Genomic DNA, 15,172 nt, shown 5'->3' on the forward strand with positions numbered 1-15,172 from the left:
AACCCCTGTTTTGGGGGTATTGGGACGTACCAAACCTCCTCTTTACCAGGGTTGGGGTCAATTCCATTTCAATTCCAATCATTTCAGAAAGTAAACCAAACTCCAATTCCTCATTGAAAAGTATTGGAGACAAATGGAACTTCCTGAATTGACTGGAATTGAAATGGAATTGACCCCAACTATAGCTAGATATGGGGGTTCATACTTCCATGGAGATATACTGTAGACGACAGTGGCATTGGTGTCCTGTGGGCCATCCCAGTCTGTCTCTGCCTACCAGTGTTGGTCATCCCAGTCTGTCTCTGCCTACCAGTGTTGGTCATCCCAGTCTGTCTCTGCCTACCAGTGTTGGTCATCCCAGTCTGTTTCTGCCTACCAGTGTTGGTCATCCCAGTCTGTCTCTGCCTACCAGTGTTGGTCATCCCAGTCTGTCTCTGCCTACCAGTGAGAAGACAAGTCTGTTTCCAGGCAGCCTCATCCTAATCTCTCATGGACAGACTACGTAACATAAATGGTAGCTGGCACCAGATTCTCCTTCTGGGTTTGCCGAGCTTAGCCTCATCCTTATCCCTACGGCCTTGTAAGTAATACTTGGTCGGTAACAGTGCTTCAGTGAGTCCTTGTCCCAGGGTTTGAGGACAGATAGAGTGATCTGATTGGTCAGTCTGTTATCTGTTAGTCTCTGACTGAAGAGGGAGTACAGAGCAGGGTACTACATACTGTGACATCATCCATCCACCCCAGCACTGAGCCGCTGCCTGCTTCCCCAGGAAATACTGTATGCTGACGTGTGTGTGTGTGTGTGTGTGTGTGTGTGTGTGTGTGTGTGTGTGTGTGTGTGTGTGTGTGTGTGTGTGTGTGTGTGTGTGTGTGTGTGTGTGTGTGTGTGTGTGTGTGTGTGTGTGTGTGTGTGTGTGTGCGCATCTCTCTGTGTCTCTGTGTCTACCTGTCTCTCTAGCGAGCATTAGCATTATACAGTATAGGATATGTATGACAGCCAGCGACTACAGAGGGGAGGGGGCACAGTGGTACAGTCCAGCAGGGTCAGTAGTAGTCTTCATAGTTCTTAGGGTTGAGGCAGTAGAGGATCCCCCCGCCGAAGGAGAAAATGGTAGCACCCCAGGCCAGGCCGTAACCCCAGTTGAACTCGTGGTATATGCTCATGCTGATGGTCTCAGTGAACTTGATGGGGTAGAGGACCAGACTGCAGCCCTGCAACACCACTGGAGCAGAGGGAAACAGAGGACATCTGATACACACATATCATATCTATATTGAAGGGGTACAGATATATTCATATATTACGTATGAATTAACTGTCTAACAAGGAATATGATATCAAAAGATAGAGACAAATACATGTGTTTGAGTTGATTTTATTTTTACAGGGACAGTGCACATTAATCTACGTTTCAGTAAAAGTGCCGGTTTTAGCCAGCCGGCTCATTTTCAACCGCAGTCCCTGGGCAGGTTATTAAAAACAATTACAATACAGACAATCAATGAGCAGTGAGCACAAGCAGAGCAACATAGGACAAGCAAGATGTAGCATGCAGACAGAGGAACATAGGACAAGATGTAGCATGCAGACAGAGAAACATAGGACAAGATGTAGCATGCAGACAGAGCAACATAGGACAAGATGTAGCATGCAGACAGAATAACATAGGACAAGCAAGATGTAGCATGCAGACAGAGAAACATAGGACAAGCAAGATGTAGCATGCAGTCAGAGAAACATAGGACAAGATGTAGCATGCAGACAGAGGAACATAGGACAAGATGTAGCATGCAGACAGAGTAACACAGGACAAGATGTAGCATGCAGACAGAGGAACATAGGACAAGATGTAGCATGCAGACAGAGTAACACAGGACAAGCAAGATGTAGCATGCAGACAGAGTAACACAGGACAAGATGTAGCATGCAGACAGAGGAAACATAGGACAAGATGTAGCATGCAGACAGAGAAACATAGAACAAGCAAGATGTAGCATGCAGACAGAGGAACATAGGACAAGATGTAGCATGCAGACAGAGGAACATAGGACAAGCAAGATGTAGCATGCAGACAGAGAAACATAGGACAAGCAAGATGTAGCATGCAGACAGAGTAACACAGGACAAGATGTAGCATGCAGACAGAGCAACATAGGACAAGCAAGATGTAGCATGCAGACAGAGTAACACAGGACAAGATGTAGCATGCAGACAGAGCAACATAGGACAAGATGTAGCATGCAGACAGAGCAACATAGGACAAGCAAGATGTAGCATGCAGACAGAGTAACACAGGACAAGATGTAGCATGCAGACAGAGTAACACAGGACAAGATGTAGCATGCAGACAGAGCAACATAGGACAAGATGTAGCATGCAGACAGAGCAACATAGGACAAGCAAGATGTAGCATGCAGACAGAGTAACACAGGACAAGATGTAGCATGCAGACACAGAGCAACATAGGACAAGATGTAGCATGCAGACAGAGCAACATAGGACAAGCAAGATGTAGCATGCAGACAGAGTAACACAGGACAAGATGTAGCATGCAGACAGAGCAACATAGGACAAGATGTAGCATGCAGACAGAGTAACACAGGACAAGATGTAGCATGCAGACAGAGCAACATAGGACAAGCAAGATGTAGCATGCAGACAGAGTAACACAGGACAAGATGTAGCATGCAGACAGAGAAACATAGGACAAGATGTAGCATGCAGACAGAGCAACATAGGACAAGATGTAGCATGCAGACAGAGCAACATAGGACAAGCAAGATGTAGCATGCAGACAGAGCAACATAGGACAAGCAAGATGTAGCATGCAGACAGAGGAACATAGGACAAAAAGCAACAAGACAAAATCCATAAAAGCAACAGTGTTTCCACACCTCACAAGCTACAGACAACAGACAACATGGAAAACGGCAATACACAGATAGGGATTATGTTCACAAATCTGATTGATCTTTAGCCAGGTCTTCATGTTTTTTGTGACAGTGTGATCGGTGGTGCAGTTGTGTGTCTGATGGCAGTGTATTCCAGACATGGGAAGCTCTCACAGAGAAAGCGGATTTACTGAAGGTGCTTCTCCTTAAGGGAACTATACAGTCACCTCTCATGGCAGACCTTGTGGATCTGCTGCCATATGTTTGGGTTTTCTGTTTAACAAAAGTACTGAGTGGAGGGGGAGCCAGGCCATTTAGGATCTTGAATACAAGACATGCGTCGGTGTATTGCACAAGATTTTCCCAACTCAGGAGCTCATGCTTTCTGAGGATGTAACAGTGATGATGGCTATTGGGTTTCCTATCAAGCACTTTGAGAGCCTGTTTGTAGACAGACTGAATGGGTTTTAATGTTGTACAGCAATGTTGTTGTGTGTGTGTGTGTGTGTGTGTGTGTGTGTGTGTGTGTGTGTGTGTGTGTGTGTGTGTGTGTGTGTGTGTGTGTGTGTGTGTGTGTGTGTGTGTGTGTGTTCACCTGCAGCGAACAGCATGACAGCGACCGGTCTGTTGAAGCGTCTCCGAGAGCCGATACACACGGACACCAGGACCACCAGGAAGGAGAGCAGGACCAGAGCAGCTCCACCTAGCAACAAGGACAGGGTGGCGATCTGCCAGTCTAGAGAGAGAGAATACATATAGAGTTAAGGAAAGAGGTAGAGGAGGGAAAAGAGAGGGGAGGAGCATACGAGAGATATGGAGAGAGAAAGGGGATGGGAGACCGAGAGGGAAGGAGAGATAGAGGGGGAGGGAGAGAGGAAGGGAGAGGGGGAGAGAGAAAGAGGGAGAGAGGGGGAGAGAGAAAGAGGGGGAGAGAGAAAGAGGGGGAGAGAGAAAGGGAGAGAGGGGGAGAGGAGAAGGGGGAGAGAGGAAGAGGGGAAGGGGGAGAGAGGAAGAGGGGAGAGAGAAAGGGAGAGAGGGGGAGAGAGAAAGAGGGAGAGAGGGAGAGGGGAAGGGAGAGGAGGAGAGAGAAAGAGGGAGAGAGGAAGAGGGGAAGGGGGAGAGAGAAAGAGGGAGAGAGGAAGAGGGGAAGGGGGAGAGAGAAAGAGGGAGAGAGGAAGAGGGGAAGGGGGAGAGAGAAAGGGGGGAACGATAGAGACGCTGACCCGCATCTCACTGACACACATCGTTGACTAAAGAGCATGTTGGCATGTTATCAACATCTATCTGCCATCATCTCAACCAACCCACTAACAACATACAGGCAAGGCAACATCTACACCCCACCAACAACCCCACCCACAACCCCAACCCCACCAACAACCCCAAACCCACCAACAACCCCACCAACATCTACACCCCACCCACAACCCCAACCCCACCAAAAACTACAACCCCACCAACAACCCCAAACGCACCAACATCTACACCCCATCCACAACCCCAACCCCACCAACAACATACAGGCAAGGCAACATCTACACCCCACCAACAACCCCACCAACATCTACACCCCACCCACAACCCCAACCCCACCAACATCTACACCCCACCAACAACCCCACCAACAACTACACCCCACCCACAACCCCAAACCCACCAACATCTACACCCCACCCACAACCCCAACCCCACCAAAAACTACAACCCCACCAACAACTACAACCCCACCAACAACTACACCCCACCCACAACCCCAACCCCACCAAAAACTACAACCCCACCAAAACTACAACCCCACCAAAAACTACAACCCCACCAAAAACTACAACCCCACCAACAACTACAACCCCACCCACAACCCCACCAAAAACTACAACCCCACCAACAACTACACCCCACCCACAACCCCAACCCCACCCACAACTACAACCCCACCAAAAACTACAACCCTACCCACAACTACAACCCCACCAACAACTACAACCCCACCAACAACTACAACCCCACCCACAACTACAACCCCACCAACAACTACAACCCCACCCACAACTACACCCCACCAACAACCCCACCAAAAACTACAACCCCACCAACAACTACAACCCCACCAACAACTACAACCCCACCCACAACCCCACCAAAAACTACAACCCCACCAACAACTACAACCCCACCCACAACCCCACCAAAAAACCCACCAAAAACTACAACCCCCACCAAAAACTACAACCCCACCAACAACTACAACCCCACCAACAACTACAACCCCACCAACAACTACAACCCCACCAACAACTACACCCCCACCAACAACCCCACCAACAACTACACCCCCACCAACAACCCCACCAACAACTACAACCCCACCAACAACTACAACCCCACCAACAACTACAACCCCACCAACAACCCCAACCCCACCAACAACTACAACCCCACCAACAACTACAACCCCACCCACAACTACAACCCCACCAACAACCCCAACCCCACCAACAACTACAACCCCACCAACAACTACAACCCCACCAACAACCCCACCCACAACCCCAACCCCACCAACAACTACAACCCCACCAACAACTACAACCCCACCAACAACCCCAACCCCACCCACAACCCCAACCCCACCAACAACTACAACCCCACCAGCATCTACACCCCACCCACAACCCCAACCCCACCAACAACTACAACCCCACCAACAACCCCACCAACAACTACAACCCCACCAACAACTACAACCCCACCAACAACTACAACCCCACCAACAACTACAACCCCACCAAAAACTACAACCCCACCCACAAATACAACCCCACCAAAAACTACAACCCCACCAACAACTACAACCCCACCAACAACTACAACCCAACCAACACCCACAACCCCACCAACATAAATAGAAGAAGAAGGGACTAGAAAAGTCTTCAGTCAGTAATAAATATTGGTTTAGTGAGAGGTCCAGCAGCAGCTGTGTACAGTAGTTATAGTAGACACTGTGGTCAGATAAGGACAGGAAATAGAGACGATCAATCTGTTACAAACAGCTGGCTGGGTTATCTCCTGGGCAATCATGGTGACTGGCTAGATTCTGTGAAGAGGAGAAGGGGGAGAGGAGGCTGGAGGAGAGGAGAGAGGAGGAGGTTGGGGGAGAGGAGGCTGGAGGAGAGGAGAGAGGAAGAGGACGGGGAGAGGAGGCTGGAGGAGAGGAGAGAGGAGGAGGTTGGGGGAGAGGAGAGAGGAGGAGAGGAGAGAGGAGGAGGTTGGGGGAGAGGAGGTTGGAGGAGAGGAGAGAGGAAGAGGATGGGGAGGAGAGGAGAGGAGAGAGGAGGAGGTTGGGGGAGAGGAGGTTGGAGGAGAGGAGAGAGGAGGAGGATGGGGGAGAGGAGAGAGGAGGAGGTTGGGGGAGAGGAGGCTGGAGGAGAGGAGAGAGGAAGAGGATGGGGGAGAGGAGGCTGGAGGAGAGGAGAGAGGAGGAGGTTGGGGGAGAGGAGGTTGGAGGAGAGGAGAGAGGAGGAGGTTGGGGGAGAGGAGGCTGGAGGAGAGGAGAGAGGAGGAGGTTGGGGGAGAGGAGGCTGGAGGAGAGGAGAGAGGAAGAGGATGGGGAGAGGAGGCTGGAGGAGAGAAGAGAGGAGGAGGTTGGGGGAGAGGAGGTTGGAGGAGAGGAGAGAGGAGGAGGTTGGGGGAGAGGAGGTTGGAGGAGAGGAGAGAGGAGGAGGTTGGGGAAGAGGAGGTTGAAGGAGAGGAGAGAGGAGGAGGATGCAAGAAAAGAGAGGGGAGGAGGATGGGGAGAGGAGGCTGGAGGAGAGGAGAGAGGAAGAGGACGGGGAGAGGAGGCTGGAGGAGAGGAGAGAGGAGGATGGATGGGGGAGAGGAGGCTGGAGGAGAGGAGAGAGGAGGAGGTTGGGGGAGAGGAGGCTGGAGGAGAGGAGAGAGGAGGAGGATGGGGGAGAGGAGAGAGGAGGAGGTTGGGGGAGAGGAGGCTGGAGGAGAGGAGAGAGGAAGAGGATGGGGGTGAGGAGGCTGGAGGAGAGAGGAGGAGGATGCGAGAAAAGAGAGGGGAGGAGGATGGGAAGAGGAGGCTGGAGGAGAGGAGAGAAGAGGATGGATGGGGGAGAGGAGGCTGGAGGAGAGGAGAGAGGAGGAGGTTGGGGGAGAGGAGGTTGGAGGAGAGGAGAGAGGAGGAGGATGGGGGAGAGGAGAGAGGAGGAGGTTGGGGGAGAGGAGGCTGGAGGAGAGGAGAGAGGAAGAGGATGGGGGTGAGGAGGCTGGAGGAGAGGAGAGAGGAGGAGGTTGGGGGAGAGGAGGTTGGAGGAGAGGAGAGAGGAGGAGGTTGGGGGAGAGGAGGCTGGAGGAGAGGAGAGAGGAGGAGGTTGGGGGAGAGGAGGCTGGAGGAGAGGAGAGAGGAAGAGGATGGGGGAGAGGAGGCTGGAGGAGAGGAGAGAGGAGGAGGAGGTTGGGGGAGAGGAGGTTGGAGGAGAGGAGAGAGGAGGAGGTTGGGGGAGAGGAGGTTGGAGGAGAGGAGAGAGGAGGAGGTTGGGGAAGAGGAGGTTGGAGGAGAGGAGAGAGGAGGAGGATGCAAGAAAAGAGAGGGGAGGAGGATGGGGAGAGGAGGCTGGAGGAGAGAGGAGGAGGATGCGAGAAAAGAGAGGGGAGGAGGATGGGGAGAGGAGGCTGGAGGAGAGGAGAGAGGAGGAGGATGCGAGAAAAGAGAGGGGAGGAGGATGGGAAGAGGAGGCTGGAGGAGAGGAGAGAGGAGGATGGATGGGGAAGAGGAGGCTGGAGGAAAGAGAGGAGGAGAGGGGAGAGGATGATGGGGGAGAGGAGAGGAGAGGAGAGGGGAGGAGAAGAGAGGAGAGAGGAGGAGAAGGGAGGATAGAGGAGGAGGTTGGGGGAGAGGAGGTTGGAGGAGAGAAGAGAGGAGGATGGATGGGGAAGAGGAGGAGAGGGGAGAGGAGGTTGGGGGAGAAGGGAGGATAGAGGAGGAGAAGGGAGGCTAGAGGAGGAGAAGGGAGGAGAGAGGAGGAGAAGGGAGGAGAAGGGAGGAGAGAGGAGGAGGGAGGAGAGAGGATGAGAAGGGAGGAGAGAGGAGGAGAAGGGAGGAGAGAGGAGGAGAAGGGAGAAGAGAGGAGGAGAAGGGAGGGGAGGGGAGGAGAAGGGAGAAGAGAGGAGTAGAAGGGAGGAGAGGGGAGGAGAAGGGAGAAGAGAGGAGGAGAAGGGAGGAGAGGACACACTTAAAGATCTACAGGAGGAAAGCATGTACAGTTCTTCCAGCGATGTGAGTGGAGAAAAAGAACAAGAACTCAGGACATTGATGATGAAACCTGAAGAAACAAGTGATGTGGGTGTTTATCTTCCCTGAGATCCCCTCTTCTCAGTCAGAGTGGTTTACAACAGATGAAGAGGGCCATTTCCCACACTAACTGTACCCTTGTCTGTATGCATTAACCAGAGGCTGTATCCAAAATGGCACACTATTCCCTTTATAGTGCACTAATTTGTAAGTCGCTCTGGATAAGAGCGTCTGCTAAATGACTTAAATGTTAAATGTAAATGTACTTTTGACCAGGGCCCATAGGGTCTCCCATAGGACCCTGGTCAAAGGGAACCGTGTGCCATTTGGGATGCCCTCAGAGAGGAGGAGCCTAACGTTGGAGGGGTTTATGTTTCAGCTGTGGTCACGGTGTTCTCACGGTCACTGCTCTCAGCCTATCAGAAGACACAGCCAGGGAGTCAGCCTGGTTAGAAAGAGGACCACATGGTTGTGTTATGGTCGGACCGTACGGTCAGTTGGGGAGTGAACCACGGTCACTACTCTCTCAGCCTATCAGAAGACACAGCCAGGGAGTCAGCCTGGTTAGAAAGAGGACCACATGGTTGTGTTATGGTCGGACCGTACGGTCAGTTGGGGAGTGAACCACGGTCACTACTCTCAGCCTATCAGAAGACACAGCCAGGGAGTCAGCCTGGTTAGAAAGAGGACCACATGGTTGTGTTATGGTCGGACCGTACGGTCAGTTGGGGAGTGAACCACGGTCACTACTCTCTCAGCCTATCAGAAGACATGGTTAGTTCCAGAACCGGGGCAGAGGGAGTCATGCTGGATGGATGGACTGTGTGTTTGTGTAGTGGTCCGACTATGGTCAGAGAGGGAGTGGACCAGTGGACACGGACACTAGGCAGGGAGATGGGTTACGAGGGGAACAAGAGAGAGGAAGAGAGACCGCTGAGAGGTCTTCATGTTCTGGTCGGTACCAACAACTACATGTGTATTGTGGTTCCCACTTTAAAGAACTGCAGGAACAATAGCATTTAGACCATGGACTCAAAGTGGCTCTGAAGAACCATGTGAAAGAAGCTCCCTGAGATGTGGCGCTGAACCTCTCTCTTCCACAGGACCCTGTTGGATGGTTTCACACCTCAGTGGGTTTAAAGGAAGGAATGTGCAGCAGCATGTGACTGCCTGGATTAGAGCCCTGGACATGTTTCTCATCACTGTTTGGTTATTAGAGGTTCTGACTGGTCACTTCTTACACGGATTAACCTTTTACTGCAGTGGGTTAAACTAGGGTCACACAGAGTGATTCTTGGTGGTCTTAAACAAATCTACTTTGTAACAAAAGTATCCACCTCACACACAGTGTTATGGGTTTAACAAAGAAGACACCTGGTATCTTGTCAGATATAAAGTTGAAATGTTTTACATTTTGAATTTGCATCCCAATATTACACTTTATATACATCACAGAAAACTGAAATAAAACAAAGCCGTTTGACATTAAAAAAGTGTATTAATTATGAAATTCTGAATAATATGAATAACATTCCCCCCATGAGGCCACTAGAGGGCGATTTGGTCATTTGACTACAGGAAAGGTATTAAAGATTATCCATACATTGCGTCTTAAATTGCCTGTACTTGTGCACACATCTGTGTGTGTGTGTGTGTGTGTGTGTGTGTGTGTGTGTGTGTGTGTGTGTGTGTGTGTGTGTGTGTGTGTGTGTGTGTGTGTGTGTGTGTGTGTGTGTGTGCGCATTCTCGTGTGTGTATCCATGTGTGTGTGTGTCCATGTGTGTGTATGTTCATGTGTGTGTGTGTGTGTGTCCATGTGTGTGTATGTTCGTGTGTGTGTGTGTGTGTGTGTGTGTGTGTGTGTGTGTGTGTGTGTGTGTGTGTGTGTGTGTGTGTGTGTGTGTGTGTGTGTGTGTGTGTGTGTGTGTGTGTCCATGTGTGTGTGTGTCCATGTGTGTGTATGTCCATGTGTGTGTATGTCCATGTGTGTGTGTGTCCATGTGTGTGTATGTGTGTGTGTATGTCCATGTGTGTGTGTGTGTGTGTGTGTGTGTGTCTCTACGTCTCCATAGTCCCTGACTCCATTAATGTCAGCAGGAACATTATGTCAAACTCATTCCACAGAGGGCAGAGTGTCTGTGGGTTTTCACTCCTCCCTTGTACATGATTGATGAATTAAGGTCACTAATTAGTAAGGAACTCCCCTCACCTGGTTGTCTAGGTCTTAATTGAAAGGAAAACCCAAAAACCTGCAGACACTCAGCCCTCCATGGAATGAGTTTGACTCTCCTGTCCTAGGGGGTCCTTCTCCGACTGTGGCTGTGGGATGCAAACCATCACCATATTATTTTCCAGTGTTCATTGAGAGGCCACAAATAGACCAGAATCTTCTGGGGACCTCTCTCTGTTAGAGCAGAAAGGATGGGAGGAGAGGAGATATGTGAAGAGATGCAGAGAGAAGAGGATATTAGTCTGCCCTGAGCCCAATCTGCCTGTCCTTAAAGAGAGCTAGGTATCCTTACCACACGGAGCGACCGACCGCAGCGAATCAGTGTCTGACATGAAATATTCACCAGTGTGAAGAAAGTCTGATAAAATAGGTCAGTCAAACTAGCCAGGCTCTTTAACAACATCCTGACATAGGAGAGGAATGATCCTGTCCTCCATTGAGGAGGGAGGGAGGGAGGGAGGGAGGGAGGGAGGGAGGGAGGGAGGGAGGGAGGGAGGGAGGGAGGGAGGGAGGGAGGGAGGGATGGAGGGATGGGGGAAGGAGGGAGGCAGGGGGATAAAACAGCAGCAGCACATCACTGTGGATCAGTCATGCATTAACTGGAGAGTTTGGTGTTCGTGTGTGTGTGTGTGTGTGTGTGTGTGTGTGTGTGTGTGTGTGTGTGTGTGTGTGTGTGTGTGTGTGTGTGTGTGTGTGTGTGTGTGTGTGTGTGTGTGTGTGTGTGTGTGTGTGTGTGTGTGTGTGTGTGCTGGAGTTGGACTAGCACTGAATCAGATAGTGAGATCTACAGAAGAGATAGAGCTGTCATTAAACTATTAGAATTTTAATTGAATTTCTAAGTGGCAGCATCGTCATTACAGAAATCCCCCTCTGGTCAAAACACGGGATAAACTCTTTCTCTCTCTACAAAATGGTCTCTTACTGACTGATCTGTCTGAAACACACAAACACACCCTGTAGAGAGAGAGAGAGAGAGAGAGAGAGAGAGAGAGAGAGAGAGAGAGAGAGAGAGAGAGAGAGAGAGAGAGATGGGGGAGAGAGAGAGGGGGGGGAGAGAGAGAGATGGGGGAGAGAGAGAGGTGAGGGTGAGAAAGAGATCGAGAGAGAGAGACAGAGAGATGGGGAGAGGGAGAGGTGAGGGCGAGAAAGAGAGCGAGAGAGAGAGACAGAGAGATGGGGAGAGGAAGAGGCCTGCCACAGGCCACAGCTGGATGAGTCCAGGCTGCACTTTCAGTGGATGAGAAGAATTTTGAAACATCATATACTGTCAAGAACATAAACATATTCCTTTAGAGACTGAAAATATAATATATGGCACTCAACAAATGTAAATTACACCAGATAACAACATAAAACAACTGCAGAAACTGAATTAAATCTAGATCAACTATTTATACAAAATGTGAGAAATTGAGACAAATGTGAAGAGGAAATGTATAACTGTGAAAGTGCCTCCGTGCTCAGAAGAGGGGTTCAGTCAGGCCCTTCATAGCCCTCTGGGGAATGGAGACCCCATCACATCCAAATCAAGTGTGTGAATGTAGCACCCAGTTGCCCTAGTAACTAATCTCCAGGCATTTGCCCCCCTGGGAATGTGCTGCTCAAAGTTATGCTGCTGGCTGTCTGAGAGAGCAAACGTGGGAATTCAACAAAAAATGTAAAAAAGCGGAACGAAAAAGACCCAGCTGGATTGGTGAGCTGGCGTGGAAAATATCCCACGCTTCCCAAAGCGCGTCTCCAATGAGCAAATAAGGTTCCTCCTCCCCAAAGAGTTCCTCCATGTGTCATCTGTTCTGGAACGGTCCATTTTCTAGTTTTAGATGATAAATGGATTCGTAAAGCTCAACTATTTCACCTGTAGGTGAATTTGCAAGCCAGGCACAGGGGCGGGACATGGCTGAGGCAAGAAAAATACACATTTTAAAGTAAATATTTGAGGTCTGTCTGTGATCGAGATGCTCTGCTTTTTTATAACACCACATTAAACCAAACAAGTCCTGCAGGCTCTGGTTTGATCTTGACTATTGCCTGGTTATGTAGTCAGGAGCTGCAAAGGACATAGGAGAGCTGCAGAGAAGGACATAGGAGAGCTGCAGAGAAGGACATAGGAGAGCTGCAGAGAAGGACATAGGAGAGCTGCAGAGAAGGACATAGGAGAGCTGCAAAGTATGACATAGGAGAGCTGCAAAGTAGGACATAGGAGATCTGCAAAGAAGGACATAGGAGATCTGCAGCTGGCCCAGAACAGAGCAGCACCTCTTGCCCGTCACTGTAAACAGAGGGCTAATATCCACAAGATGCATTCCAGTCTCACTTGGCGTAAAGTAGAAGACAGATTGACTGTGTCACTTCTTGTTTTTATGAGAAATATTGCTGTGATTAAAATACCAAATTGTCTGTATCATCAAATAACACATAGTTCTGACTGACATACATACCCCACCAGACAGTAATGTATAGAGCCATGGTTACATGGAACCCCTCCATCAAAAATGTACCAAGCAAAAACTCTTTAAAACAACCCCTCACAACGCCCCTCCCCTACCTGACCTAAATAACTGCTCTATGTAGAATCATATGGTATATTTTCAACGGATGTCATTCTGTCCTCGAGCTGCTCTGGTCTATTATAGTTATTTATTACGTCATGTTTGACGTTCTGTGTGGAGCCCAGGAAGAGTAGCTGCTGCTTCAGCAACAGATAATGACGATCCAAATAAAATCCTAAAATGAGCCTGTCTGCTTAATAAATAAAATCCCAAACAGACTTGGACATAAAGAGCAGCAGCAGTTGTGTGTGAGCTGGCCAGGGAGCGGAGAGGTGGGTGTGGGAAACAGCGTCAAACAGATGACGGGGGACGGAGAAGAAAGCAGCACCGGACCGTCAGAGAGACTCCCACAAGAGATGCTTTGTCATGGCGACAGGACTTAACTGAATCTCCGTAAAGGCACAACGTACTGCACCTATGCAGACTATACACCAGCCTCTCAATTCCCTCTGAATAGCATCAATATTATCATAGGTTAGACTATGTATGAATGGAAACCAGTAACCACAAACAAAGCAAGGTGAATCCTGCGCTATAATTAGTTGGTTAGGCTACAGATGACGGCCGCGCCACTGGGTCTCACCCACCTGACTCCAGCGTGCTGTTGCACTGCCAGATCTCAGACGAAGCTGCTTTCCAGCACGCCTCCCACAGTGAGAAGCAGTACTGGTCGTCAGCGGTCACCCATGCCGGGCTCATCACGGCTCCAACGTCCAAGCACAGCGCCAGGAACACGCACACCAGTCCCACCAACTTCAAAGGCGTCAGCGCCGAGACGCGCACCTCCTCTGTTTCGCTAACAGATGAAGACATTGTTGCCGGTTTCCGCTGACTGGGAGACTCGCCAGGGAGTTATGCTGCTGTCTGAGGTCGAGTTTTGGCTTCTAGAATTCCCCCAATGATCCGTGTTTACATGTAGAATCTAAAGGGGTCACTGGTGATGAGAGAGAGAGAGTCCCACCTCTGCCGCTCCTACCGCTCTGCCGCTGCGCTGTAGCTGATGATGATGCCAGTGCAGCGCACCGGTTCCTCCGTTCCAGCAGTGACGTAATGACATCGCTGCCTGAAAATTCTCTCCAAGACACACCGGTCTTCAGGGTCTTTTTGAGCCTTTCTCTCCAAAACTCGCTGGTCTGACATTAGAAAGTGAAAGCTGTCAAGGGAAATCTATGTGGGTTTCTCTGCATCAGTGATAGTGACAGTGTGATTGCAATCACTCTATTGACAGGCCAGAGACTGAAGTTTGCTGACTCCATTGATTTTAGCCAGGGGAAGAAAAGTCACTGCTTCAGCATTAAGACTCCCAAAGACACTGCAATAAACATGCACTCACTTCGAATTAGACACACAAACAGGCAGAGAAATAGATTGGCAGGCAGCCAACAGACAGACAGGCAGGCAGGCAGTCAGACAAACAGAAAGGCAGGCAGCCAACAGACAGGCAGGCACGCAGTCAGCCGACAGTCAGGCAGGCAGAAAGGTAGGCAGCAGACAGATAGGCAGGCAGCCGACAGAGACAGACAGACAAACAGACAGACAGGCAGGCAGGCAGGCAGGCAGGCAGGCAGGCAGGCAGCCGACAGACAGACGCTGCATGTACCTATATACAGTATATGCAAAAAGACAGACCCCCTATTGCATAGAACTTGTTACTAACATGAGAATGGTAATAGTGCCTTAGATTTACATAAGTAGGCCTGTCACACTGGTTCCTGTCACACTGGTTCCTGTCACACAGGTTCCACTAAGAATACTGTGAGTCTCCAGTCTACTTTTAACAGCCTATTGTTCCAGAGTTGGGAGTTTGAAGTTTCTCTCAGTAGTTTCTTCACTCTCTTCCCCTGGTTCCCATGACAGCCAGGCAGCAGCACCTGCTGTGAACAGTCTCATAATGGGAGTTAATATGATCCTGCATTAGCATATCTCATATCCTGCCTGCCTGCCTGCCTGCTTGCCTGCCTGCCTGCCTGCCTGCCCGCCGTCTCAGTTTCACTCCACCCGGCTCTGTTTCAATAGACTGTCTGCCGAGACCTGCCGCTGACGAGGAAAGGTGCAAAATGGGTTTGCAGCTTACTTCATGTCATTACACACACACACACACACACACACACACACACACACACACACACACACACACACACACACACACACACACACACACACACACACACACACACACACAGAGAGAGAGAGAGAGCATTAGCT

At 50.1% G+C, this 15,172-nt stretch overlaps 1 protein-coding gene across 1 annotated transcript; it reads right to left on the reverse strand.

Moving 5' to 3' along the window:
* Positions 1 to 10: 10 nt before the first annotated feature.
* Positions 11 to 14,302, reverse strand: LOC129842428 (transmembrane protein 47-like). The gene is made up of 3 exons (XM_055910990.1): positions 13,555 to 14,302; positions 3,488 to 3,628; positions 11 to 1,223 (listed from the first exon to the last, which is right to left on the reverse strand). The coding sequence occupies exons 1-3, from the start codon at positions 13,778 to 13,780 to the stop codon at positions 1,045 to 1,047; spliced, it is 546 nt and encodes a 181-aa protein (XP_055766965.1). The 5' UTR covers positions 13,781 to 14,302; the 3' UTR covers positions 11 to 1,044.
* Between the last annotated feature and the right edge of the window lie 870 nt (positions 14,303 to 15,172).

The sequence above is a fragment of the Salvelinus fontinalis genome, unplaced genomic scaffold (genome assembly GCF_029448725.1).
Source record: "Salvelinus fontinalis isolate EN_2023a unplaced genomic scaffold, ASM2944872v1 scaffold_0040, whole genome shotgun sequence".
Classification (NCBI taxonomy): Eukaryota; Metazoa; Chordata; class Actinopteri; order Salmoniformes; family Salmonidae; genus Salvelinus; species Salvelinus fontinalis.

Excerpts from the sequence above, each read along its gene's own strand:
- LOC129842428 (XM_055910990.1), bottom strand. The coding sequence starts at position 13,780 with ATGTCTTCATCTGTTAGCGAAACAGAGGAGGTGCGCGTCTCGGCGCTG. Across the intron at positions 3,629-13,554 it reads CAACAGCACGCTGGAGTCAG|ACTGGCAGATCGCCACCCTG; the intron begins GTGGGTGAGACC and ends CTCTCTCTCTAG. Across the intron at positions 1,224-3,487 it reads TGTCATGCTGTTCGCTGCAG|TGGTGTTGCAGGGCTGCAGT; the intron begins GTGAACACACAC and ends CCTCTGCTCCAG.